Source organism: Dendrobium catenatum, unplaced genomic scaffold, assembly GCF_001605985.2.
Source record: "Dendrobium catenatum unplaced genomic scaffold, ASM160598v2 fragScaff_scaffold_1608, whole genome shotgun sequence".
In the NCBI taxonomy this organism is placed as follows: domain Eukaryota; kingdom Viridiplantae; phylum Streptophyta; class Magnoliopsida; order Asparagales; family Orchidaceae; genus Dendrobium; species Dendrobium catenatum.
In genome coordinates this window covers 2,641,284-2,667,438 of record NW_021320070.1, presented here as the reverse complement: position 1 = coordinate 2,667,438, position 26,155 = coordinate 2,641,284, and the positions used below count along the sequence as shown (strand labels likewise).

The 26,155-nt window shown below is 33.8% G+C and overlaps 2 protein-coding genes across 2 annotated transcripts; both read left to right on the top strand.

Annotated features, from left to right (window-relative positions):
- Nucleotides 1-3,285: 3,285 nt before the first annotated feature.
- LOC110114470 (mannose-specific lectin-like) lies at nucleotides 3,286-3,759 on the top strand. The gene has a single exon (XM_020847356.1). It carries the CDS (start codon nucleotides 3,286-3,288, stop codon nucleotides 3,757-3,759), a length of 474 nt encoding a protein of 157 aa, XP_020703015.1.
- Nucleotides 3,760-23,749: 19,990 nt separating this feature from the next.
- LOC110114472 (mannose-specific lectin-like) lies at nucleotides 23,750-24,214 on the top strand. The gene has a single exon (XM_020847357.1). The coding sequence runs from the start codon at nucleotides 23,750-23,752 to the stop codon at nucleotides 24,212-24,214; it is 465 nt and encodes a 154-aa protein (XP_020703016.1).
- The last annotated feature ends 1,941 nt before the right edge of the window (nucleotides 24,215-26,155 follow it).

Below are 26,155 nucleotides of genomic sequence, written 5' to 3'. Positions count from 1 at the left end.
TTGTATTTGCTTGCATGTTAATGTTTACTGTCGTCTGAGTTACATTCATCACCAGTATTTTTGTGTATGTTGACTGGTGAGTTGCTACATTCATAGCCTGTTAGCTTTATATTCATAGAAGGCTTGTTGCATATATCTGCAAGCCAACTGGCATTGATTGAAAGTATGTCCTAGTATTCATTACATGTCAAATTTTTCTATTTGTAGATAGCATATGTATTTGCATGCATGACTGATGTAATTGTTACACATCAACTATTATAATATATAGATGATTTATAGCATATGTCCAGGACTTTCCATGCTCACTTGCATTCATATTGCACATTCTCTTCAACTTTGCTGCTTGTGGGCGAATCATGTTGAACATCACAAGTCCCTTGTTGTCTTTGAAAGTAATTTGCGATTTACATAATAAACTTGCTTGTCGATGTTCACATTACAGCCAACATAATGATCCTGTTATAGATTTTGTGTTATTGATTGTGAGTGCGCCGTCACATTTTTTTTATTTGATCTTTACTTGCTCATTGACGTTCATGCGAATAATTTGGATTGTTATTCATTATTTAAATTTTCAATATGACCAAGCTTTCATTAATTAAATGTCTATTCCCTGTTTAGTGATTTAAGTTTTGTTCCTTGTTGTACGCTCAAGTTTGCAAGTCCCTTGCTCATATTGTCCAATTTTAGGTCCCCTATTCATTAGAAATTTTAACAGCCTCCCGATATCTCCCCCATTTGGAGGGAAATTACATGAGTCATAACCTGCTCACCACGTCAGAGAAATACTTGCATGATTGATGTCTGACGATACCGTGGCTGTGGTCTTCAATCCCACCACACTAGAGAAAGGAGTGTGTGGGTCTTCAAAGATACATGTTTGAAAGCGCAGTTTTACCCTGCTGGCACTAAGACATATGCACGGACTTATAAAAATTAGCAGTAAATATAATAATATTAACTAATAACATTAACAATAATAAAAGGAGTGAGGGAAGCTAATAAATATTTTCACCTGTCAAGAAATTTTTTTTTGGTTGCTGCAGGTTGGCTGAGAGGGAGTACACAATGAATGAAGCAAGGTGTAGTTGTTGGAATATTGAATGCAATAGAGTTGAGTTTGGATTGATGGGCTGTTCTAATTAAGGGTGTAAATGAGTCAGAGTCGAGTATCCGTTTATCAAGCTTGGCTCGTTTATCCCTTAAATAGCTCGTTTAACCCTTAAAAATTTTATTTTCAACTATGAAAAATATCTTAATTAGTCATAAAATATATACAACTTCAAGTTTTAATTTCTTTAAAAAAATTAATTTTTAGAAGAAATAAATATATTGTGAGCAATCATCTTTCTTTAAAAAATTTATTTAAAAATTTGATTAATATCAAATGCAATTTTTATGCAGTTAGTATTATAAAAACTTGATCAATATAGAAATAGAACATTCATATCAATGCTAGATCAAATTACATATCATCACATCAGTTCGTATTAATCACATCTGTTCGGTTGAGCGAGGGAAATGCAGAATGAATTGAAAAAGCATGAAAGAGAGAGCACGATGTGGCTAGGGCGTGAGGAGATGAAGAAGAATAAGAAAAGAGGAATAAGAAAAGAGATGTGCGGCGGGTGAGGTGTGTAGGGTTTTTCAGCCGTATGACATATAATAATATTTCAAATATTCTAAAAATAATATTATATATATAATTTAACCGAGTAGCTTGATAAGCTTTCGAGTCTAGTCGGGTTGAGCTCGAACTCGAGCTCGTTTGTTATACGAGCTCGATTATAGGCTCGAGCTCGAGCTCGAGCTCGAAGCTCGATAAATTCATCACACAAGCTCATTAAAGAGTCGAGTTCGAGCCTCGGCTTACATACACACCTAGCTCTAATGGTTTTAATTGGGCCTTGGAAGTGGGCTGAGGTAGTTGTATAGGGTGTTGGGCTGCTAGTTGGAATTTAACGTGAATGATAAAGGGGAGGAGAAGTTCGATTTTGTGAGAAGTGAAGGAAGAGTGGATATGGCAGATTGTTGGGTTGAGAGGTAGGTGCAGCTGCTTGAAAGACTTTGACTTTGTTCGTGCCGAAGTGCAGAATAGAGCTCAGTGTATGAGTTCGGCGGGTAAGGTTCGACCGTGAGCTAGGCGTCGCGTCGGTGACTGGCGCGTAAGAAACAAGTGGATCCTTGGTGGATTTGCAGGTATAGAGCAGTTGAGGACTGTGAGTTGCGAGATTATTACGTGCGGTGTCCGGACCGTCCAGAGGTGAATCTGGACGCGCTACGTCACTTAGATGCACTGGGTCCCAGGTGATGTGGCGTGTCCGGATTCGCCTCCGAACGAATCCGGATGCGCATGTAATAATTTTCTCTGTGAGTGGACCATATTGTGGATGTTTCGGCAAAGGTAGAAGCAGATTGGACGGGACCTAAGCTGTTCACAGCGCATATTTGGCGTAAGGGTCAACAATTCATTAATGTTAATTTGATTGGATCATACGTTGGTAGTGTATAGAATGAACATTAAAAACTCTCTCATGTTGATTCGGCCATCCGTTTTGTCTTCTGACTTTCCTCACATAATGAAAGGGTCTTCTCCTAATTTTTGCATAAGAGGACGAATTAAGCAGAAGAAGAGCATCAAAGAGACTATGCGTTCACTGATGTGATTTGTTTAGATAAAAATATTATCATTAATTAAAATGATTACTTTAGTAAAAGGCTAGAGGCCAAGTAAAAACTAAAAGGACAAAGACGGAGACGGCACACCCATCGATGCTTAGCTGGATTGATGGGCGAGCGCGGTTGGGTACCCTCCAACCCGCATTCAAGAGCGGCAGCGCCTCTTAAGTGTGGCCCATGCAGTGCGGGCCAGGAGGTGGTGAATGTCTCTTTTAGGTAAGCCGAAGATTAATCACGCCGCCAAACATCTCTTTGCGGGATATCCCGTTCAAAAAAAAAAAAGGCCCGTTGATCGAGCTCTATTTTATTTTTCATTAATTCAGATATATTATAAAAAGGAAAATTATTTAACATGATTTTTTTTCCTTAAATCTATTGTGCGTTGACATTTGAACAAACTATTTCAGATCTATGGGCTTAATTTAAAGGGAAAAAATTATCATTTTTTTTAAAGCTAATGAGTTTCGAGCAAAATATTTTATAATTTATAATAAAGAACTTTATGGAATTTTTTTTTTTTAATTTTTTTTTTGCTGGCCATTTCACACATTATAAATATTCAGCTTTTCATATTCCTAAGTCACTCATCCATTCTTTCCAGAAATGACGATCACAACTTACTCTGCCAAATCCTCAGTTGCTCTCCTTTCCACAACCCTCCTCCTGCTACTAATCTCATCAAGCTCTTCCACTTCTTTCTCTACCAATATTAATGTCCTTAAATCTGGCCAAAGGCTTCACAGTGGGAGCTTCCTTTCTCTTGGCAACTATGTCTTCGCCATGCAAGCTGATTGCAATCTAGTTTTATACAACAATAATACTATCCTTTGGTCCTCAAACACTGGTGGAAAGGGCAAGAACTGCTATCTCTCTTTGGAGTCCGACGGCGAGCTCCACATCTATGGTGATGGTGGAAGAAAGGTGTGGAGAAGCGAAACCGGAGGGGAATATGGCGACCATGCACTCGTCCTTCAACCCAATGGTAATGTTGTGATCTACGGAAGCCCAGTCTGGTCCACCGGCCTATCCTATCAAACACCTAATACCGACAATTATGAACAAAATACTATCAATTAGTCCAACAATCCATAGACAAATCATATCAATTTCAATTATGATGGATATTTATTTATAAAATTCAATTATCCCATTGAAGTTTAGATGATTTGGATTGAATCCTTGTGGATGAAAATTAAAGAAAATCGCTTTGGATTCAATTCTCATCAACTAATGTGGATTTGGATGACTGGAATTTTATAACTAAATGGTTATGGTCGTGATTACTCCTTCAGCTTTGAATTATGTGTGCCACGAATAAGAACAAGATTTTATTTTTCACCATATGTTATCAGTTTGTCTGTCCATCGACAGCTTTTTGAATTTGAGGTTGTATGCGAAGTTGTGAATTGTTTGTAGTTTTAAGAAATTCAAAATGCAAAGAATTAGCTCTTGATTTGTATTCAAGTGGGGCTATATTCCGACAGATATCAACACTAGTAAAAAGAGAGTGTAAAGGCAGCATTAGATAGAAGTGGTTTTTAAACCGTTGCTATATTTCACCTATTGCAGTGGTTTTAACCGTCATTATCAAAAAATATTAAAAACGCCCCCTATTTTATAGCAACGATTGTAAAACCGCCATCAGATTTCCTCGTTATCCTGGCCATTTACAACCAAAAAGCATTCATTTTATTTCTTTGAGGTAAAACACCACAATGAAACAAACAAGGACGAAATAGAATGTAACATAAGGAAAATGACACAAGAATTTAATGTCAAAAAATTTGAAATCGGGAAAAAAACTAATGTCACATCACACCAAGAGATCCACTATAAAAATGGGGAGAAATAAGTACAGATTTCTCTTCTCTCCTGCTCTCTCCTTGCTTCTTTTCACTCTTACACCTTTTTCTCACTCAAAACAAATGAAAAAGTCAAGTTAGTAACACCAAAAGTCACTACCCTTAAGAAAAACAAGAAAGAAAACTATTCAGTTAGCCTTGAAGCGCTGCAGCGCTAATTTGGAGCGTTGCAGCACTCAACCTCTGTCAGTGGTCCTGATGAAAATGCTACGATGTTGAGAATATAGCGTCACGGTGCTCTGCTCTTTGTTAATTTCATAGGAAAATTTTCAGCGAATAATGTAGCGCTTGAGCACTCAGGTTCATAGTGTCAGGGTGTTCGGGTACATAGTATCAAGATGCTCAGGTAGACAGTATCATGACGTTGTATGAAAAAAAAAAAATTTGGTGCAAGCAGGGGGGAGGGGGGACCCCGCACTCCCCCAGAAAATACGACAAACTGAGTTGAGGTCAGTGACAACAATATAATCCGATTGGTCAACACAATCAAATTCCAAATAGAACTAGCATCTATTATCTTTGCACTAAGATATTGTTTGGGATAACTTTTTTACTGTTTTCTAAAGCAACTTTTTGATATAATTTTTTTTTTTAAGAAACAAAAAAAAAAGTGACAAAAACTATCCTAAATAAAGTCTAAGTCTGAGTGTAATAATTATCTACGATCATATTTTGGGGGTCATAATTAAATTGTGATGACTATATATATTTACAATCATATTAAAGATGATTCAATTCGTGTTTGTTCTTGCTCTCAATACATTCCAACATCTTGTTTATGGTGCTTTTTTTTTGGCCTAATTGCAACATTATGTCATCATCTATTGATCTCTTCGGGTTTAACAATCATTATTTATGACTTTCTTTATTCCCTTTGTGTGTGTGGGCTATTGGGCATTATTTGTTCTATCCTTTATTATTATCACTAGCACTTCTATAGGGGTTGTTTGATGATGACAATTAGTCAGCTTAAGATGTATTTGAAATTCGGTCGAAAACTGACGAGTTTGAACTACTTCAAATTCGAACTACAAGTGAACTCGAAATTCTATAAAATTTTACTTTGTGTTCTTTTTTTATGAAATCAAATATCAAAATTTTAAAATCTTTGCATTTGAAATACTTTATGCTCATTGCTTATCAAACCAAACATCCCCTTAAATGATATAGAACTTCTTCCTTTACCCATATTGATCAACAAAATTTCATTGCACCATTTTTAGTCTCTTTCTTTGAGAAAAATAGGTCAAAATTGACCATTTAGCGTAAAATATATTATCAAGAGAGAAAATAATAATAATAATAGGAACACTTGGTGATTTATGCCAATATACTTCTACATAATTTGATGTGAGGCTAAATTCAAAGTTTTTATGTATCTTAATAATTTTCTTCTCATTTGAGGACTCTCTTCGACTATTAATTACATCTCCTAAAATTGAATCATCACCAAATAAAATATTCCAAGAGTTATTTCGCTCATCTATTTGTCTATGAACATATGCACGTAACAGTCGAGTCCATCATAAATCATCAATCATATTTGACTCAACATTTGAGATCAAATAAAATGTTGTTGAACATAACTTGAGATGTGGTCGGATTAGGTCGAGATCTAATTGTTAGTAGTCTTATAGAAAAAGAACCCCAAAACAAAATAAAATAATAAATATCATATTTTATATTATTATTAACACATAGTTTCTATTTGTTATTCTCCCATAAAAATGAAGTTACTTAATATCTTGTGATATTTTAAAATTTAAAACTATACTAATGTTTTGAAGCATAAGTTCACACACGTGAAAAATCGAACAAGAGAATTAATTAAAATTATTAAAATTAATATATTTATATATGACTGTATGTTTATTGTATTAAGGCTTCGTTTGGTACAGCTTTAGGCCACTATTTTTCATGCCTTCAGAAGATTTTTGTACTAAAAAATAGCAAGCTTTACAAACTTGTAAGTAAGCCATCCCAAACGAAGTCTAAGATTCAGTGAAACCAGATTAGTTTGGGATAAAATTTAGGATTCGTTTGAGATAGTTTTTTTAATGCTTTTAAAGAAGCTTTTTTGTAAAAAAAATTATCAAAAGTAGCAAAAAATATTGATCAAAAGTTATCTCAAACAAAACTTTAGCTAAATAGAAGTTAATGAGACACTTCTTCTCTAATCAATATTAGATCTATTAAGCCTATAGTCTTATTGGGCTCGAATCAATATTAAAAGGAATGAATTTTATTCAATTTTAAGTTTTAGTCAAATTTAGTTGATCATATGATAATAGCTTTACAAGAAAATAAATTAAAAATAAATAAAAATATTTATTTTTCTAAATTATTATTATCATCATATAATTTCTATTTCCTATTCTCCCATATAATTTAGGTTAATTTAATCTTATAGGTTCAAATAGAAAATTAATCTTTGGCTCCAAAATATTTTGCCAAATAGCAAAAATGATAGCTTTAAATCCTCAAAAAGTTAAATCCCTTCATTTTTTTTATATTTATTAATTCGATGTTTAGTTAATTAATAATTAATTATGATATTAACATATAAACCTTAGAAAATTAAATTATAATAGAACATAATTTTCTACTATATAATTAAATGTTTTCACTTTAGAATTGATATGCCACCGAAATTCACCTTGATCGAATCTTGAGGCATATTTATGTTGGAAACTTTCAAAACTAAATTTGGGACCGTCCATACAAATGAACCCAACGACATTAAAATCGATTTAATCTGAGCTCAAATGAGCCCATCAAGGGTCTTAAAGCATATATGAAATCTTCAAATCATTAACTGTATGATCAGATGATCTCTAAATATGACATGCTTATAGTCAAGTTAAGCGGCTCAACTAGTCGAATCCAACAAGCCCAAGATCGCTTAATTCTAACATCATTAAGGCACTTAAATATTAAACGAACAATCCATGAACGTGGGAATCAATATGGGCCATTCGATGGAGCACACCGAATTTACCCTTGATGTTCTCCATATTTAAAGAACATGTAAATCTAAAAATATATAAATAAACACTTTCCCAACATTTTAGAGAAAAAGGGAGGCTTTGATCTTGGACTTGATATGAAGAGAGCTCTAAAGCTTAAAAAGCTTAGAGCTTCATCGAAGCACCAACGTCGACAAACCCTCGTTGCCCAGAAGCTATTATTTGACATTTTATTGGCCATCACATTGGATATATATCTTGCCGCCACTATTGGGTCTCCGCCCGACCTTAGTTTATCACCGATTACTGTCCCTCCGACCCCCACCGCCCGCCGACTACGGTACCTCCAACTACTATCAACTAGCTACCATCCCATCAACCTCTGTCATCTAATGACATCATAATTTATGTTTGACCAAATAATAATTATGTGTAAATCAAATTTATGGTATCATATTGGCAAACATTTCTCATCGATTAAGGTAATAGATTCAAATTCTTCTTGCAAGCAAATAGCATCACATACATCAATATTGTTGAAGTACATCGATTATCTCTCAAGAAAAAATAAAACTCACTCAAACATTTAACAAAAAATTAAGAAATGCATAACAAGGCGCTGAGAGCGCTTATTTAAAGGTGCGCACACGAGTGAAGTAAATGATTTGTGGCCGTTATCATATATTTCTATGGATTTTGAATTTTGGGAGAAAAGTTTGTGCGTGGCGCATTCAAAGTCTTACTTTTCGTATGTGTTCCGGTAGACCATATCGGGCTTCCGTAGATGACAACATTACCATTTGGCTGGAGCACGAGTGCGTAGTTTCCATTCCCCGTACCTGTCTCGGTTTTCCACACTAGGGGGGCTAATTCAGACAAGATTTGTAGCTCACCATTGCTCTGCAAAACCAAGCTACAGATTCTGCCCATTTCTGAGGTATTTGATTCCCAGATAGAGTCATCATTTTCATATAACACAAGATTGCAATCCTTTCGCATGGTCAATGTGTAGTTACCAATTGATAAGCTTTTTCCGATGCTAAGTTCTTCACCGCTTCTTAGAACATTGCCTGGGCTTGCGGGGTAGCCAAACCATGTGGAGGAGCATGAAGCGATGAGGATTAGGAGGATAGAAGAGGAAAGAAGAGTACTGGCTGAGACAATGTTCATAGCCATAATTAGATTGAATGTAGAATGTTGCAGGTGTAAATGGCTAGTATGATGATAGTTGCTTTCTTTTCCTTTGTTTTTATAATGTGGAAGAGCCGGCATGCTGGAGCAAAATTTAAAGATAAAACAAGTTGGCTAAGTTTTTGGACTTGATCAAGCCAGCAGCAATAACAACGACTCGTTCATGAAGGTAGCATTATTATTATTATTATTATGAATAAAATAGGCTGGAAATTATATGTTAGACTTGATCTTGTCATTGGAAATGACTTAACAATTTATGATCATATTTCATATTTTTTTTTCAAGGTACTGATCGGTGGATCTCAAATCCATTATCTTTTTCTCTGTTCATGGCATTTGTAAGTCAAATATTGACATAGTTTTCGAAGCAAATTTATAACCGACTAATGAGCAAGCTGATTCATCAAACTTACAATTAGTTCCCTAATTCAGGTTTCCACGTGAAATTATGGTGTCCCTGATAAACTCTCTAATCAACTCTATTATTTGTTTGTGTGCTGGATTTTCGTACAATGCTAAGACGCTTAACTACACCACTCTCTATGCTTTAATATTTTTATTTGAGAACTATTAAGCTTTGGATTTTATATCAGATTAACTTGTTGAAAACTATATAGGCATGTTGACATCATTTTTGTCGTGGTCAAGCTTGACCATTACACGCATCTTGGTCGGCTTTGATTCATACAATTCGATCATCGTGCTATTCATATATGAGATGACTTGAACTTAGCTTCCTAATTAGTACTACTTCTTGGTCGCACATGTGATGGTACCAAGGGTTTTGTTCATTGAGCTGGGGTAGGAGGAACTTCAGGTCCATAGTAAGATATATGGCAAGTTGGAAACAATAAGAAGGTGGGTTTTGTTGGTTGAACCGGTCTAGATAGGTCCACTCGGTGTCATTCTCCACACCTAGGAGAGACTTCAGCATAAGCCAAAGTTGATAAAACTTGCTGATGAACTTAAGTATCTGATCATGTTTCTTTTCTTTTTCATCCTCATCATAGAAAATTTCCTTCTTAGTTGTTTTTCAGTCGAGAGAAAAATGACATATCAAATAAACTAAGAATGCTTCTTTATTTGTGTCATCAAATGACACTCTTCAAGCTCTTAATCAAACCCGACAACAATTGACCAACCATGCTAAGATCAACACCACCAGCCAGCGGCTCAGCGCCTCCATGAACTCTTTTGTGTTAAGGTACGCGATGGTACCAAGGGTGTTGACAAGATCATATTTGTTTTTACAAATTTCACCATCAATGAAGGTAAACATATTTTTTGCCTTATCAGAAATGATATGAATAAATAACTCCGACGGTGTATCCAACTTGCTCTTGTCATCATCATACATGGGCTTATTAAGGCCAATAATTCTACTGAATATTTCTTCATCATAAACAGACTTATCAAGATCAAGAACTCCAATGAATGTGTTATCATCATACACGGGCTTATCAAGGCAAAGAACACCAACAAAATTTTCATCATCATATATGGACTCATCATAGATAGGAATTTTAAGGGAAAAATTTTAAACTAAGTATCATTAGTAATTAAATTATGTGATTAAGTATGTGATAGAAAAACTTAAAAATAGGCATAGTCACATGTTGATCATTCAATCAGCATTTAAAAACGGGCAACTTACTTGCCCAGTGAGCCTCCAATCAGCATTTTAAAGAAGTTTAAAAGTAGTGTATAGTAGTAATTAAGTTGCCCGTTGAACAGGAGACTTGCTGTAGTACAATATTATTTTTTATGTTTTTATTTTTTAAATCAAATTTATATTTTTCAAAGGAAATAATTAATTAAATTACATCAATTTTAATATCATTGTTAATTTTTATAAATTTAAATATTATAATTTAATATTGTCAAGTGGATATCTATCTTACATTAATTTTATTAGTCTTAAAGTAATTGAAGTTCCATATGTATTGACTTGCTTATTAGCCAGCTCACTATTTCTATTCAAGTTAAAATAATTATTATATAATTTTAATCATAAAAATAAAATTTTAAAATATTAAATTCTGATAATTAGTATGCTTAATTATTTAATAATATTTGCATATTTAAAAATAGTTTAAAAATCACACCATATGTGAAGTTATATTTGTTTGTAAAAAATTATTTGAAGTATTTTGAAGATACTCAATTGCCTTAACATTATTTAATTTTTTTTATGAATTTTGAGGAAGTTTGGAAAATTGAAAATTCATATTAATTGATTTATAATTACGTCCAACTAAAATTAGAATTTTTGAAATGCTAATTTGCTCACGCCAAAGCTTTTTTTATTTTCTCATTTGTTCACAAATTTAAAGTAATTATAGAGTATTTTCAGTAAAAATATATTAATTAATTAATTATAGAACATTTAAATCTTAATTATTTATCAAATTACATTTATATTATTTTTTTAATTATTTATTTACGATAAATTATTAAAATTTTGATGAAAATAAATTGTTTTGTTATTAATTTTGATATTTAAATGTTAGTTTTAAAATGGAAGATAAGAGAATAATAATTTTATAAATAATTAAAATTTAAATAATATATTTATATTAATGTATATAATATATTAATATATAAAATATGCATAAATTAAATATACAAACTTGTTTACTATTTTTATTAAATTTGTAAAAAATAATATTTAATGCTTATTATATTAAATAAAATTTGATAATTTATATCTTATTATATCATTTTTAATTTTATTAATATTAAACAGAAGTATATTGAAAATTTTCTTTAAAACTTAGATTAATTTTTTTTTAATAAAGGAGAAATTAAACTCTAGAGAACTTAAAAATGAGAAATTCATTTCCAGAAAACTTAAACATAACTATATATTACACACATTTCGAAGGAAAATTAATAGCAAAATTAATCTCCATAATAACGATTAGAACTGATTAATATATAGATTCATATTATTTTATAAGAAAATTGAATCAAATTATGCAATCTATCAGTATAAAATTTCTTCCACAATAAATTTTTATATGATTTCAGTTACATAAATTCTAAATCCTTACTCTTCCGATTTTTTTTTTAAGTAAGGGATTAGTATTATTTAATATGGGTTCTGATTTTATTACTTTGATCATGTATTCTAAGACGTCCTGGATTAGCTCCAAACATTAAGAAAAAAAATACTAATTTAATAAGTTATGTTATACAATCCGAAAATAGATATTTATAAAAATACATTCAATAATTTTTAAATGAACATAATTTCATAATTTTCTTCCACAATAAATATCATTTGATTATATTTTTACATATGTCTTAAATTTACAATTAATATCTAACGCACATAATCGAGCAACATAACATTAAATTAAATATAATGTTTCAGCAAAATAAATTACCTTGAAAATTTGGAGACTATTCTTCAGAAAATTTTCCCTCGACTGAATTCTTCTAACACCCAAAATCTAAGGAAACTGAGTGTCTTTGACTAATTAAGCAGCAACAGAGCATCAAAAGGATGGATTACTCAAAAGGCTTTTGTATTAGGACTTTGGATGCTTTGATGTGATTTTTTTTTTAATAAAAACATTATCAGCAAAGAGGTCAAGTAAAAACACAGAGAGAGAGAGAGAGAGAGGCGCGTTCATCGAGCTATATTTTATGTTTCATTCACATATATTATTAAAAGAAAAATAATATAACATTTTTTTTAGCATGCCGGCCATTTCACACATGGCAAAGTTTTCGGAAGCAACGTGAAGGATCTTTAATTTTGCGAAAATAGCAGATTTTTGGAATAATTTAAATTGAAGTCAATTCGCCAAATTGAGCAGCGCAGTCTGAGAATGCGTGCAACTGTTTCTCGCATTCAGAAGAATGCGCCGAAGAATTAAGCGCATTCTTAGAATATGCTTAATGTTTCGGCGCATTCTTTTGAATGCGCCAAGCTTTTAGGCATGGGAGAGATTGTACATTGGCCGACCCACACTGCGTGTACCGCAAATACATGATTTTGGTGGAAGACCTCTTGGTTGCATGTATTATTATTTAATTAATGCAAGAGTTTAAACGTAGATAACATTTAATGATGCTATTACCTATTTAATGTAGGTGGGCTGAAGATCGGATACGTGAGCTCCGCTCTGGCAACACGTTGACATATCGTGATGATTTTGACGGGTTACGTCTATCTCAGGTAAAAGAAAATTTTTGACAATACCCCTAATCAATTTTTTCTATATATGGAGTCAATTGAAATCCTTGACTTCTATAAATGTAGGTGAGCATGACTCCATACACGGATGACATTCTAGCAACTTTGCCTGCCAAATGTTTGGAAGGGATCGACATATGGCGTGCTAGAGTTCCCCTCATTAGCTGGAAGCGTACCGAGTGGCATCTTCCTGATCGTGTTATGCGGCAATTTGGGGGAATACAATTCACAGATCTTCCACCGATAGAAATAAATTTTAGAAGAATTGATGGAAGAGGAAGAGCTGATGTGGATTGGACTGTTCAGTATAGAGATTACCTAGAAATATGGGAAGATAGGAGAGCATATGTAGTAGCAATAACCCGCCCAGAAGGAACAGGTAATCAAGAGTTAGGTACTTACCTACGGTGGTATAGATCGTGGGCATCGATCTATTTGTTACAGCCTCAAACAGAACCGCCAGAAACTTTCTTTCCTCGCTCGCCAGACGAACGATTAGTGGTACGTCGCAATAATATATAATTTTAAAAAGTTGAAATATATCATATTTTGATCATAATTTTATATCGCGTAGGCTGACTACTACATAAGTTCAAGTGCTATTCTTGAGCCATTGGCGAGGGGTCAAGGACAAAATGCAAGTTCATTACAGTTAGCAGTTGACCAGGTTTCGGAGCTTTCCGCCAGAGTACAGCGTTCAGTTTATATCGACTATACTACCTTTGACATCACACCACCTGAGATGACTCAAACCAGGGCAGAAGGAATAGGTTCTCATGGCTCTCAAGGACCAAGATGATCAACTTCTGATGCTCCATCTAGATCCAGGAGAAGTCGACGACAGCAGAATACTGAACGAGAACCACCAAGACATTCAATGCACATTCCATCGAGCACCTATGACATGTTTTGGGCAGGACCCTCCACACAACATTGGAGCCCATTGGCAGTACAAGAGAGCAGTGCACATGAAATCTTTTATAGTACACCATCTCAACATCCCGCAACACAAACATTTATACCCATAGCAATACCAGAGTGGATGTCAAGGGTTGGGTTACCATCCTCCCCCTCGCAGCAAGATATATTATTAATGGGAGGACAAACTTCAAAACAGTATACTGATGTGAGGCAACATCGACCTGAACTTCCACCACAAGATGAGGAATTTATTGAGGAAGAGCAACAGCTACAACGACGCAGAAGAAGAGCTCCATATAGATATACTCTTAGTAGTAGGGCTCTTCCTCGACATCGATAGATGGTCTGAGTTAAAATTTTCTCTTACTTATGCTTACTATTTTATGTATGTGAATGTTCGATGATCTGTAAGACAACTTAAAACCTCCTATTTATGCTCTCTTATTTATATTCAGCATGCAAAATATAGTATTCTATAGATTCTTTCACACTTGAGTTGAATATTATTCCAAGCCATTTCACTACATTTTTCGCTCCTTGGTTCATAGGAATCCACATGTGAAGAAAGAAGAAGTTTATTATTACAAATATACTCGAAGGTCAATGAAAATATGAGAGGCACAACAACACACCAACTAATAGAAGAAGGAAGTACCCGTATACATGAAAGTTTGGCTTATAGCACAGATGAGATCCCGTATAAAGCGCTCACCATCTAGGGATTTCCTTCATATAATTCCAAGAAAGAAGTTGATATATGATGGAACAATTTGATTGACAGAATCAATGTCGTACCCTACGAATGTATTCTTGGAGGATAAAGCAAGATCAAATGAATTTTTTCGATGTTGTTTACATGAATGGTCTTGGTATGAAGACGATAGTTTATGGGATACATATCACGAAGTTATCAAAAGTCGTCATCCCATGTATGTGGATGGATAAACAATTACTGATATGGGCTGAAAATTTGTACGACAAAGGTTTACAGATCAAAAAGGTCATTTTGCTCCAATAAATATTCTTAGTACAAGAATTAATGAAATCACACAGAAAAAAGATGGTTCCGTTGTGGTCAATGCTGAGATTCCAATAACCGATGTGCAACATTGTATCCTTTATAAAAGGTGGCATACTAATCAAGATGCATTTCTATCAGAAAAATATAAAGAGCTGAATATTATAGATGGTCAAAAGGAGTTTCTTAACATAAAAGATTGACAATACATCCAACAGCAGTTCACAGCAAAATTCTTATGCTGTCCAACACTAACCCAACTCCAAGCGCGTATGCGCATAGTTCTGAGCCAAATGTAATAATAATTTGTTTACCATTTCTCAATTATTATGTTATGTCATCCATTTTATTACTGAACTAATTTTGTATTTTCTTGAATTTGTGTTAATGACTTTTGGCACTTTCATTTCCCAATTTTCTAAAATTATTAGCTAGTTCTATATTAGATTTAAATATAGAATATGCTTGAAACTTTTTTAAATTTTTAATTTTTTTTAAAATACTGCTCGAATCTTTAAATGTCGCATTTACGATGCTTGTTTCGAAAATTTGGCCATTAAATAATGCCTTTAAATTATCTAATCTAATTCTTTTTTCAATCAGTAAAAGTTAGAAATTTTTTATATTTTTTAAAGAAATAATTAATTATTTAAATGATGAGATAACAAATTTTATTTTTCAACAATTATCTCAACAAGTTGATTTCACATAATTTTATTCTGACTATTATTGTCGCATATATTTTTTAAATTTATACGTATAAAATTAAGATGATAAACTCTCCATACTTTCGCAAAGAAACTAACTTACATGATAGGACAAATCAATATTTTCTTCATACTTTATTATAAATGAAAAACTCTACAATTTGTGCAAGAATTTAATTTTATTTAATCAAACCTAATTTAAAACATAAAATATAGTAATACCTCAACACAATTATATGAAAATTTTGTAACAAGCTTAATTTTAGATACTCAAACTTTTAGATACTCAAACTTTTCATGAAAAGCTTAATTTTCAACAAAATTCTATTTCATAATAAAATACATTTTGTTCATACTCAAACTTTTACAAAAACTAACATACAATGCGGGACGTATCAACTAATTAAAAAAAGCACTGAATGATTGCTAGAGAAATTATTACTTTACCGTACCAAAACATCAAAACATAGAATAATGCTGATTCCTAGAAAAATTTTAAAAAAAGAAAATGCATCAAATTTGAGGCAAAAATTCGCCTGCAAAAGCACTGAATGCATGAAGTCAGGAAAAAGGAAGAATACGCCGAATACTATCGCACAGTCAAGGTATTCTGTTGAATGCGCCAATTCATTAGGCGCATTTTATGAATGCGCCATTCATGCCGGCGTATCTGCTCCTTCTCAAATACTTTAGCAAACATGCTTCTTCTCCTAAATTAAACTGCTGACAAGCTCGTTTCAAAAATTTGGCCTTCACACATTATAAATATCCAGGTTTTCGTATTCCTAACTCATCCATTCTCTCCAGAAATGAAATAGATTTTTTGAATTAAAAATTTTTATACCAAAAAGTTGATTCTTAAAGCATTAAGATAGTTTTCTTACTGATTCATAAAGTTCTATTAGAAAATTTAATTTTTTTAAATTGTTGTAAAAAAGGCTTCCTAGTAATTTATTTTTTAAACAATGAAAAAGTAATTATCAAATAAAAATTGTAGTTGCAATCTTAAAAGCAAAGCAGTAGGAATAGTGGCGGAGGCAGAAATTTTATTCAGGGGGTGGCTAAAATAAAATAGTTATGTTTGTCGTCTCATTACCGGTGTCAAGAGGAGCTATAAGATTAAAATTAAGAATGCAAATAACATGGTCTTAGAGCTTCAAAAGACATAAATATCTGTCATGGGTAGGGGTGCAACCGAGTCGAGCCAACACGCGAGCTGGCTCGGGCTCGACTCGTTAACAGTCTCGACGAGTCTAGCTTATCAAGCTCGTGAGTCGAGCTTGAACACGAGTTCTAGCTCGAACACTCGACTGCTCAACTCGATAGCTCGTCAAGTAGCTCAAACACCAGAGCGGGAGATAATTTCGCGGTGAGAGCGGGTCGGGCAGCGGACTTCGTTGTAAGAGCGAGAGCGTGAACGTACTTCGCCGCAAAAGCGGGTCGCGGCAGTGGGCTTCGCTGTGAGAGCGGGTCGCGGCAGTGGGCTTTTCCGTGACAACGGTGAAACGAAGAGCCTGAAGGAGGCAGCGGGACAGAGCAGAACAAGGAAAGAAAAGGTAAAGTGAAAGTAAAGAAATATAATTCATTCCATTACCTTTGTATTACACACTGGACGTGATTATATAGCCAGAGAAATGAAGGTAACACCGCTAATACAATGCCACGTGTCCAAGATACAAGAATTGGAAAAAGATACTACAATATATTTGTAATAAGCGGGAGCGGGCTTCGCCGCGGTAGCGGGTATCGGGTCGTGGCAGTGGGCTTCGCTGCTAGAGCAGGAGCTCGACGAGTCGAGCTCGTGCTCATATTTCGAGCTATATCTGTGGCTTTCTTAATATAAACAATATCTAATACATCTGTTTTCCTAACCGAATCATCGAAAACCGATGTTTTATGTGACCAAATCATCTCCGACAACTCTCTAAATAGTAGAACTGATATGCACCTTTTAAGGTCAAAAAACCAAATGATCTCTCTTTGCAAATAAACAACAAAACATTGGAAAGTTGCCAACAATTTCAAAACTTAGCTAGGTTGCTTCAAAAAATTTTGCATGGAATGAGATCTCCAGTTTTTCAAAACTTTTTTTTTTCGGGGAGGGGGGGTCCTTGAACTGATCTATTTTTGCATGAGGGCTAAGTTGTTGAACTTTTGTTTTTTATTATTATTAGAAAGGAAATTTTATTTCGCCAAAGTAAAATGTACAAAGTTCTTAAAGGGACGAAATCCCACTAAGGCTCAATGAGGTTTATCAAAAAGAAATAAAACCTAAAGAGTCAAAGATCCTGACCTTGATACAAAAGAAAAACAAAAGAGACCAGCTAGAAAGAAAGACCAAAAAAATCAAGAAGCCCAGAGCTCAGATAAACATGAAAGTCCATTAGGTAGCACATGAGATACTTGCAAATAAAATTAAAAGGCACAAAAAATAGTCATCATAAAGCACTAATTAAGCAACATACTAAGCAAAACATTAATCCAAAAGCAGCAACCCTCCCTTGAAAAATATCCATAAGCAAATCCTAAAGTCACATCCAGCAAGCAAAGTTAGATAAGACCAATCAAGCACCATCAGCAACGTCAAAAACAACTAGTCACAAGAGAATGAAAAGAGCCCAAAATAAAAACTATAGGAAAATATCAATACATATGCATCCCAAGTCAAAGCCAAACTCTTTAGCAATGAAGAAACCACCAACAAATTCCAAAGCCACACGCATAAAATAGAAGAGCCCGGTTTAGCTGAAATAACCAACCCAAATCCTAAAAGGAAATTAGCAACAAGCATGGACCAACAACAAGAAGGATAGAACAATTACTACATGATCAAATTAGTGTGTTCTTCCAATAAAAATAATTAAAAAATAATAATTTTGATATTTGATCAAATAATAATTATGTGTGAATCAAATTTATGGTATCATATTGGCAAACATTTCTCAGCGATTAAGATAATAGATTCAAATTCTTCATGCAAGAAAATAGCATCACATACATTAATATTGTTGAAGGACATCGATTATCTCTCATCAAACATAAAACTTTCTCGGACTTTTAACATAAAATTAAGAAATGCATAACAAGGCTCTGAGAGCGTTTATTTAAAGGTGTGCACATGAGTGAAGTAAACGACTTGTGGGCATTATCATATTTTTCTATGGATTTTCAAAATTGGGAGCAGAGTTTGTGGGTGGCGCATTTATAGCCTTTCTTTGTGTATGTGTCCCAGTAGACCATATTGGGCTTCCGTAGACGACAACATTCCCGTTTGGCTGGAGCACGAGTGCGTATTTTCCATTCTCATGACTTGTCTCGGTTCTCCAAACTGGGGCGCCTACATCAGAAAAGATGTGTAGCTCACCATTGCTCTGCAAAACCAGGCTACAGTTGCTACCCATTTCTGGGGTATTTGATTCCCAGATAGCGTCATCATGTTCATATAGCACAAGATTGCAATCCTTTTGCATGATAAATGTGTAGTTACCAATTGATAAGCTTTTGTCGGTGCTAAGTTCTTCACCGCTTCTTAGAACATTGCCTGGGCTTGCGGGGTAGCCAAACCTTGTGGAGGAGCATGATGCGATGAGGAGGAGGAGGATAGAAGAGGAAAGAAGAGTACTGGCTGAGACAATGTTGATAGCCATTATGAGATTGAATGTAGAATGTTGGTGTAAATGGTTAGTATGATGATAGTTGCCTTCTTTTCCTTTGTTTTTATAATGTGGAAGAGCCGGACGGCATGCTCGAGCAAAATTTAAAGATAAAACAAGTTGGCTAAGTTTTTGGACTTGATCAAGCCAGCTGAAACAGAAAAGACTCGTTCATGAAGGTAGCAAATATTATTTATTATTATCATGAATAAAATAGGCTAGAAATGTGTTAAGACTTGATCTAGTCATTGGAAAAGATCCATTCATGGATCCCAAATCTTTTCTCTGTTCATGACATTGGTAAGACAAATCTTTACATAATTTTCGAATTATATATATATATATATATATATATATATGTCAGTTCCGGGTTCGATCCGAACCCGATCCGCTGACCCGAATTGACACCCCTTAAATGTACCAATTAGCAAATCATTAAAATATTGAATTATGCTCAGCCATTTTTTGAATAAATTTTCTAATTTATGATGCATTATTAAAATGGTGCTTTATAAAGAGAAAATTATTCCTTTTTTTTTTTTTTGTAAACTTATTTTATACTCAAAAAATTTTAAGAGCAGATCAATTATTTGCTATTTTAAAATTGATATATTTTGTTAATTATCCAATATGAGACTATATCTGAAATCTCAGCAACTGTTATAAATACTCCCATAGAAAAAAATAATCATTTAAAATTTATATGCAGAAAATCTAATCTATAATTACTTTAATTATAACTAAAAAATTATATCACTGACATAAAATAATGATAAAGTTAGGAAATTTTTTTTTTCAGGTGGAGATGTTGATTAACTTTTTTATTAGCTATACTTCTATTAATTATCATTATAATTAAAATTTTAATAATAATATCATAATTAACTTTATTTTCATACAAATCAGAGTTAGAAAGAGAACAAGAATAATAGGATAAAAAATGTTTAGTCATATTTTTATTTTAATAAAAAAATAAACAGTAACAATGTAAGAAAATCAAATACTCTTCCAAAAATTCCTCCCTCATAACAAAGTTAGAATTTTGCAATTTCTAATTTTAGTTGGACGTAATTAGAAATCAATTAATATGAATTTTAAACTTTCGAAACTTCTTCAAAATTCTTTAAAATAATAATAATGTAATGTTAAGAGTTAAGACAATTGAGTGTCTTTAATTTGACTAATTAAGCAAACGCAGAGCATCTAAGATGGCTAATTACAAAAAAGAGTTTCGGACTGAGGGCTATGGATACCTTTACGGCATTTAGTAGCAGTTCAATAGTTCTACAAGGTTTTTTTTTTCAAAAAAAAAAAAAAAACAACCATTTATTAAAATAAAAGAAGATTACTATCCGTGGCCCCCAACCATTGCAACAACATAGAAAAAGACTCGAAACAAATAGCAAGATTCGAGGCAATACAATGAGAGTAAAAGTAAAATAAAACAAAATTGGACTCAGAATGGAAATCTCTTGCACCAGCCACGGACCATCCATAGGTGAGAAATCCACAAAATCCGAATCACCAAGCTATCCAAGCAAAAGACCAAGGCTTCGTTTGGGACGGCTTTTTTATTGTTTTATAAGACGGAGTTTTAGTACAATTTTTTTTATTTTTGTACTAAAACTCTGTTTTAAAAAGCAATAAAAAAGCCGTCCCAAACAAAGCCCAAATCACCTCGATTGCCAACCAGACGAGCCAACAAGGGGAAGCTGGGGGCTTCCTCATCATTGTCCAGAAAGCTGTCAAAAACCACCGCCGAAGAGAAAATAGTAAAGAGGCAAAGCCTATTTCTTTTTACCTTTATTTGTACACCTATTACCACCATTAGAACGACTAGGATCAGTAAGCTTAACAGGCTCAACCTCCTCACATTCACCAAAATAATCCTCCTCTCCATCAAAAGAAGATGAATCGTCACTCAGAATTAGCAAATCATTTTCCGCCAAAATAGAATTTTTGACAGATATAGCCACCTGAGACTTCAATTCACTATTAGACATAACAGTAATCGGAACATTAATAAAAGTTGATGAACTTCTAGAAGTACCATTGGTCACAGGCGAGACCACCTTAGTGTGAACCAAAGAATAGATAGGGGAAGACACACCAAAATCAACCAACACCGGGACAACAGGCACCCCAGAATTAACGTCCACATACAAATATATCAGTTCATGCACAACATCCACACAAGAAAAGCTAGCCTTTAAATTAGTATCACAATTCATAACTCCAAACTCGCCAAACAGAGGAGCAGAATGAGAAGGGCCCAAAGGAGAAGCCAATTCCCTCAAAGTCGCCTCACTCCCCACCACAAGGCCAGCATTCTTGATTGGGACAAACGGGGAGGGGACGAAATTACCAACAGTCAGGCCATTAGAGGCCATAGCCAATGGACAAGCATCACAACCAGCATCCAAAGTTTCAACAGACTCCACATTCGCTATGTTATCAACTAAATCAGCATTCACCTAAGCATTAACTCCAACCTCCGGCATAGAAAAAATAGGACCCGCATTAACCAAATTCACCCCAGGCAGTGCACACAGAGCAGAAGTAGAGCAAGGAGTGAGTTTAGTACATTATTAAGATGAGGATGTAAAACATGATAATTCTCTTTCAAATGGCCTAAGGAACTATAATGCATACAAAAGTGAGAAATATCATCAAAAATCACTAATTGAATATAGCCAGAATTAGGCGAACCCACCCAAATTTAATTTTATTAAGAAATTTTTTGGTGACATGGAACGAGGATGCGAACAACCGAAGGACGGGAACCCGAAGCAGTGGCGGTGTCCGATTTCAGAGTTCGGCCGAACAGAGAACCCAACCCAAAGAGGATCCGAGGTGAGAAGAGATGAGGCCTAAGATAGGGAAACAAAACCCATATGGGGACAATCAGGGAATCAACCTCAACATCCAAATTTGGGAACCATTTAACCACTTTCATATAACAGTTATTCACAAAATAAGACCGGTGAGAGAAGATTCTACAGTAATCAAAATCATTGACAAGTTTAATCAAAACATTTCTAGGGTTAAGAACAGTGACAAAACAATCACTAATGATTTTTAAGTTGAAGAAAAACTTCTGAATGGCATCAATGGATGGTCGTTTGCTGGGAAACCTACCGACCAAAGCAAATTCAACGGAGTCACAAGCGAGGAAATTTCCGCCTCCAAAATCAACAACGCCAGTAAATCCCAGTGAGAAGAAATTCGCAAATCAAGAAAAGGTACCGAAAAAAAAAAACTCCATACAAGGCCTCTTTAAACGAAAGAGCCAGAGAAGCTAGCTCCATTAAAAAATCCCAGGTCACGAAGTCGGGTAGATGCCATTAAAGCCGAAAAGGAAAAATGAAACACGCAAAAAATCGGGAGACTAGAGAAGAGAGATTTCCCTGAGATAAATCCGACAGTGGAGATCACCCACACAGCGATCGCCAAAAAATGGGTAAAACCCTAGCAGAGCAAACATTTTTTTTTTGCAATAATTTTATAAGGTTGAACATTAATTTGGCATCATTTAGGATAAGGAATTCATTAATTGAATTGGTGGTGGGGATTAAGGTTTCATTTGGGCCGACTTTCTTTCTGCTTCTTAAAACTGCTTTCAACTAGAAAAGAATTAATTTTTATACTAAAAAACTGCTTAAAGAAACATTAATAATGTATCTCCAAACCAACCTAAAATACTTCGTCGGCTATCTTTCTGCTTTTTAAAAGCAGGTTTTTAATAAAAAAAAAATTGGAAGAAGCAAAAACAAAAGATGATAAAAAACTGTTCCAATCAAAATCTAATATTTCATTTGGGATGACTTTTTTATTATTTTCTAAAATAAATTTTTATTATAAATTTTTTTAAAAAGAACGAAAAAATAATTACCAAAAGCTAGCACAAAAAAAAATATTTTGCGTACATTCTGCATAAATAACTCAATTCATTCAAAACGAAGGCTAATTACTTCAATAGTACAGAGAAATTATTTTGTTCGAGACTGGACATAGAACATCGTTTGGCGACCAACCAGAATGCGCAATGTCATCGGTGCCGAGCAAATCGAGCCGTGATACAGAGCACAGGGGTGACATGGAGCATTCTTATCTATCTCTGGATGACGTTCGGCGTCCGCACATAATAATTAATCCTTCCAGATTAGGCTTGAAGAAATTGGAGCAAGTGGAGAAAGAAAGTGAAAAAGGAAGGAAGAGCGAAAGATGAGGCAGCATCCCTCCTCAAATTTCGATGTTTTTGATGCCCTTCAATCGGTCCCAATTCAACTTTTGAAATTTTCTAATTTGTTTCTTCTTTACTTTTACTAATTATTCAATACCTTAACGATATTTTGAAGCCATTGAATACGTAGCAGTAGCTTGGGGAAAAAAACAAAAAAGCAAACAAAGAGATGAATGGTTCTTCGAATTTTTGAGCAAGCCAACCCTCTCTCGCTATAAACGGAACTAAAAAGAAAGCAACTAAGAAAGATCATAGCTTGCTAGTAAACCTTCCATCCTTCAAAAAGTGATTTTCTCATCATGGCTATCAACTTTGTCTCGGCCAGTACTCTTCTTTCTTCTTCCATCCTCCTCCTCCTCATCTCCTCCGCCTCCTCCATCAGCTCCGGCAATGTTCTAAAACCTGAAGATAGACTTCGCGCTGGGGAACACTTATCAATCGGCAACTACAAATTTGCAATGCAAAGAGATTGCAATCTTGTGTTATATGAAAATGAAACCGTTCTTTGGGCATCAAAAACGCAAGGAGTAGGCACGAATTGTAACCTGTATTTTCGTGGCAATGGTGAGCTTCTCATCATCTCTGGCTTAGGAAGCCCAGTGTGGAGAAGCGAGACAGGGGGGGCATATGGAAACTACGAACTTGTTCTTCAACCAAATGGTAATGTTGTGATCTACGCAAGTACAGTATGGTCTACAGGCACTTCTTCTCCAGTTAGATCTATCCATGCGCCACCTTCAAAGAGCCTCATCAACAATCCCTAGGAGAAGAATAATTTATTTAAATAAGCGCCATACAGCGGCTTTCTTTAATCGTGTTTGATAAATGTTTGGGCTAATTTTATGTTTGTTGAGAGAAAATTTATGTCCTAAATGAGTAATAATGATCATGTTATTTTATTTATGTAATTAACCTTTTAATATGTATGTTCTTGTACGTGTGTGATATTATATTTTGAAACAATAGTATAGTTTTAAATTGGAACCTATCAAAATAATAGATGAAATTAAGTAGCTTCATTTGTATGGGAGAATAAGAAATAGAAACTGTGCTAATTATAATATAGAAAAATTATATTTAATGATTTGATTTTATTTGTTTTAAATTTTATAAGATAAATAATAATAATTAAATCTAGCTAGAGCTAATTCAATCGTCCACATCTCAAGTTATGCTCGTAGTCATTTCATTTATCTCAAGAGTTGATTCACGTGCGTTTAATGATTATAGGTTCTCACACTATAAAAAAGAGGGCTATCTTAGCACAATTTTTTACTTATCCCAACGATTATAACCGCCTCATTTTACTTTGCATCAGTTCTAAAACTGTTGCATCCCCGTTGTAATTGTAATACGCTGCAACGGCATTACGCAGTTGTTTTAGGACTGGTAGCAGCGGTTATAACTAATGCGAAGTTACGAATTTGCATCGGTTATAACCACCACAAAAAAATGAAAACTTAAACTGATTTCCAATATTGTGGCGGTTTTAACCACCACAATTCTAAGTGTTTGTGACGGTTAAAACCATAGCAATTGCCCATAATTAAAAATAAAAATAAAACCTGAATGTCCACGGCAATCTCTTGATGACAACATAAGAAATTCACGTCAGAAACTCCATACCAGAATACTTGTTGAAGTACCACCAACAAACCACCTACTCATATCCATTTACAAAACTTTCTATGATCCATCTACAATACAGGAATATATACTTTCATGGGCGGATTCCCACATATGTGAGGGTGGGCATCCTAAAAAAAAATTAATGTATAAAAAGGATAATTTTAAAATTCCGCCGCCCTCTAAAATAAAATTTTGCCCTATTATGACCAATTTTGCATTGTTTGCTAATCCATATGAAGTTCATAACATTTCCTTTTTTGAATAAATAATAAAAATTTCCTCTTATAAATTTGACAACATTGTGTTGGTTATTTTTTTTTAATTTTATTTTATTAGTATTAGTATTTATTATTATTATTATTATTATTATTATTATTATTATTATTATTATTATTTTATTTTACTATTTTTATTTTATTTTATTATTATTATTATCGTCATCTAATTAATTAAAATTTTGCACACGGAAAAAAGAAATTGAATCCGCCCTGTATACTTTCTATCACAAATATGTGCATTAACTTCATAGATATTATACACGAAATGCCATAAATCAATATAACAAATACTAGAGCTCATTAGCAAAACAAATTTAAGTTTCTAGAAGACTGCCAGGCATCAAATAAATTGTCATTGTCATCCTGAAAATAGTATAAAGATAATGAGATATTAATAATCAAGCAATTTACATACTTAGTGCTGTTTGAATTTAAAAGCCATTATTGCTATAGTTTCATAAGAAAAAAATAGTAATCATGAATGCTTCAAACTTCATACTCATTATAGTTTAATTTAACATACATTCTGCAGGTCAGTCAATTTAGTGATTGTCATTCAATGTATAATTAAGGTACATGAAAACCAACCTAATCACATGCAAATTAAAAATTTTAATTAAGCCCGAATCTCAACGAGTCAAAGTTTGGTCATTGATATCTTTTTTTTTCCTTGTTACATACTGAAATAAAAGCTGAACAGATCCTTGGTTCTACTTGGTTCGACTTCTCAACATTTTTTTCTACATGTCATAATAGATCTTAATCCAGCTTTAATGATCCTGATACACCAACTAAAGC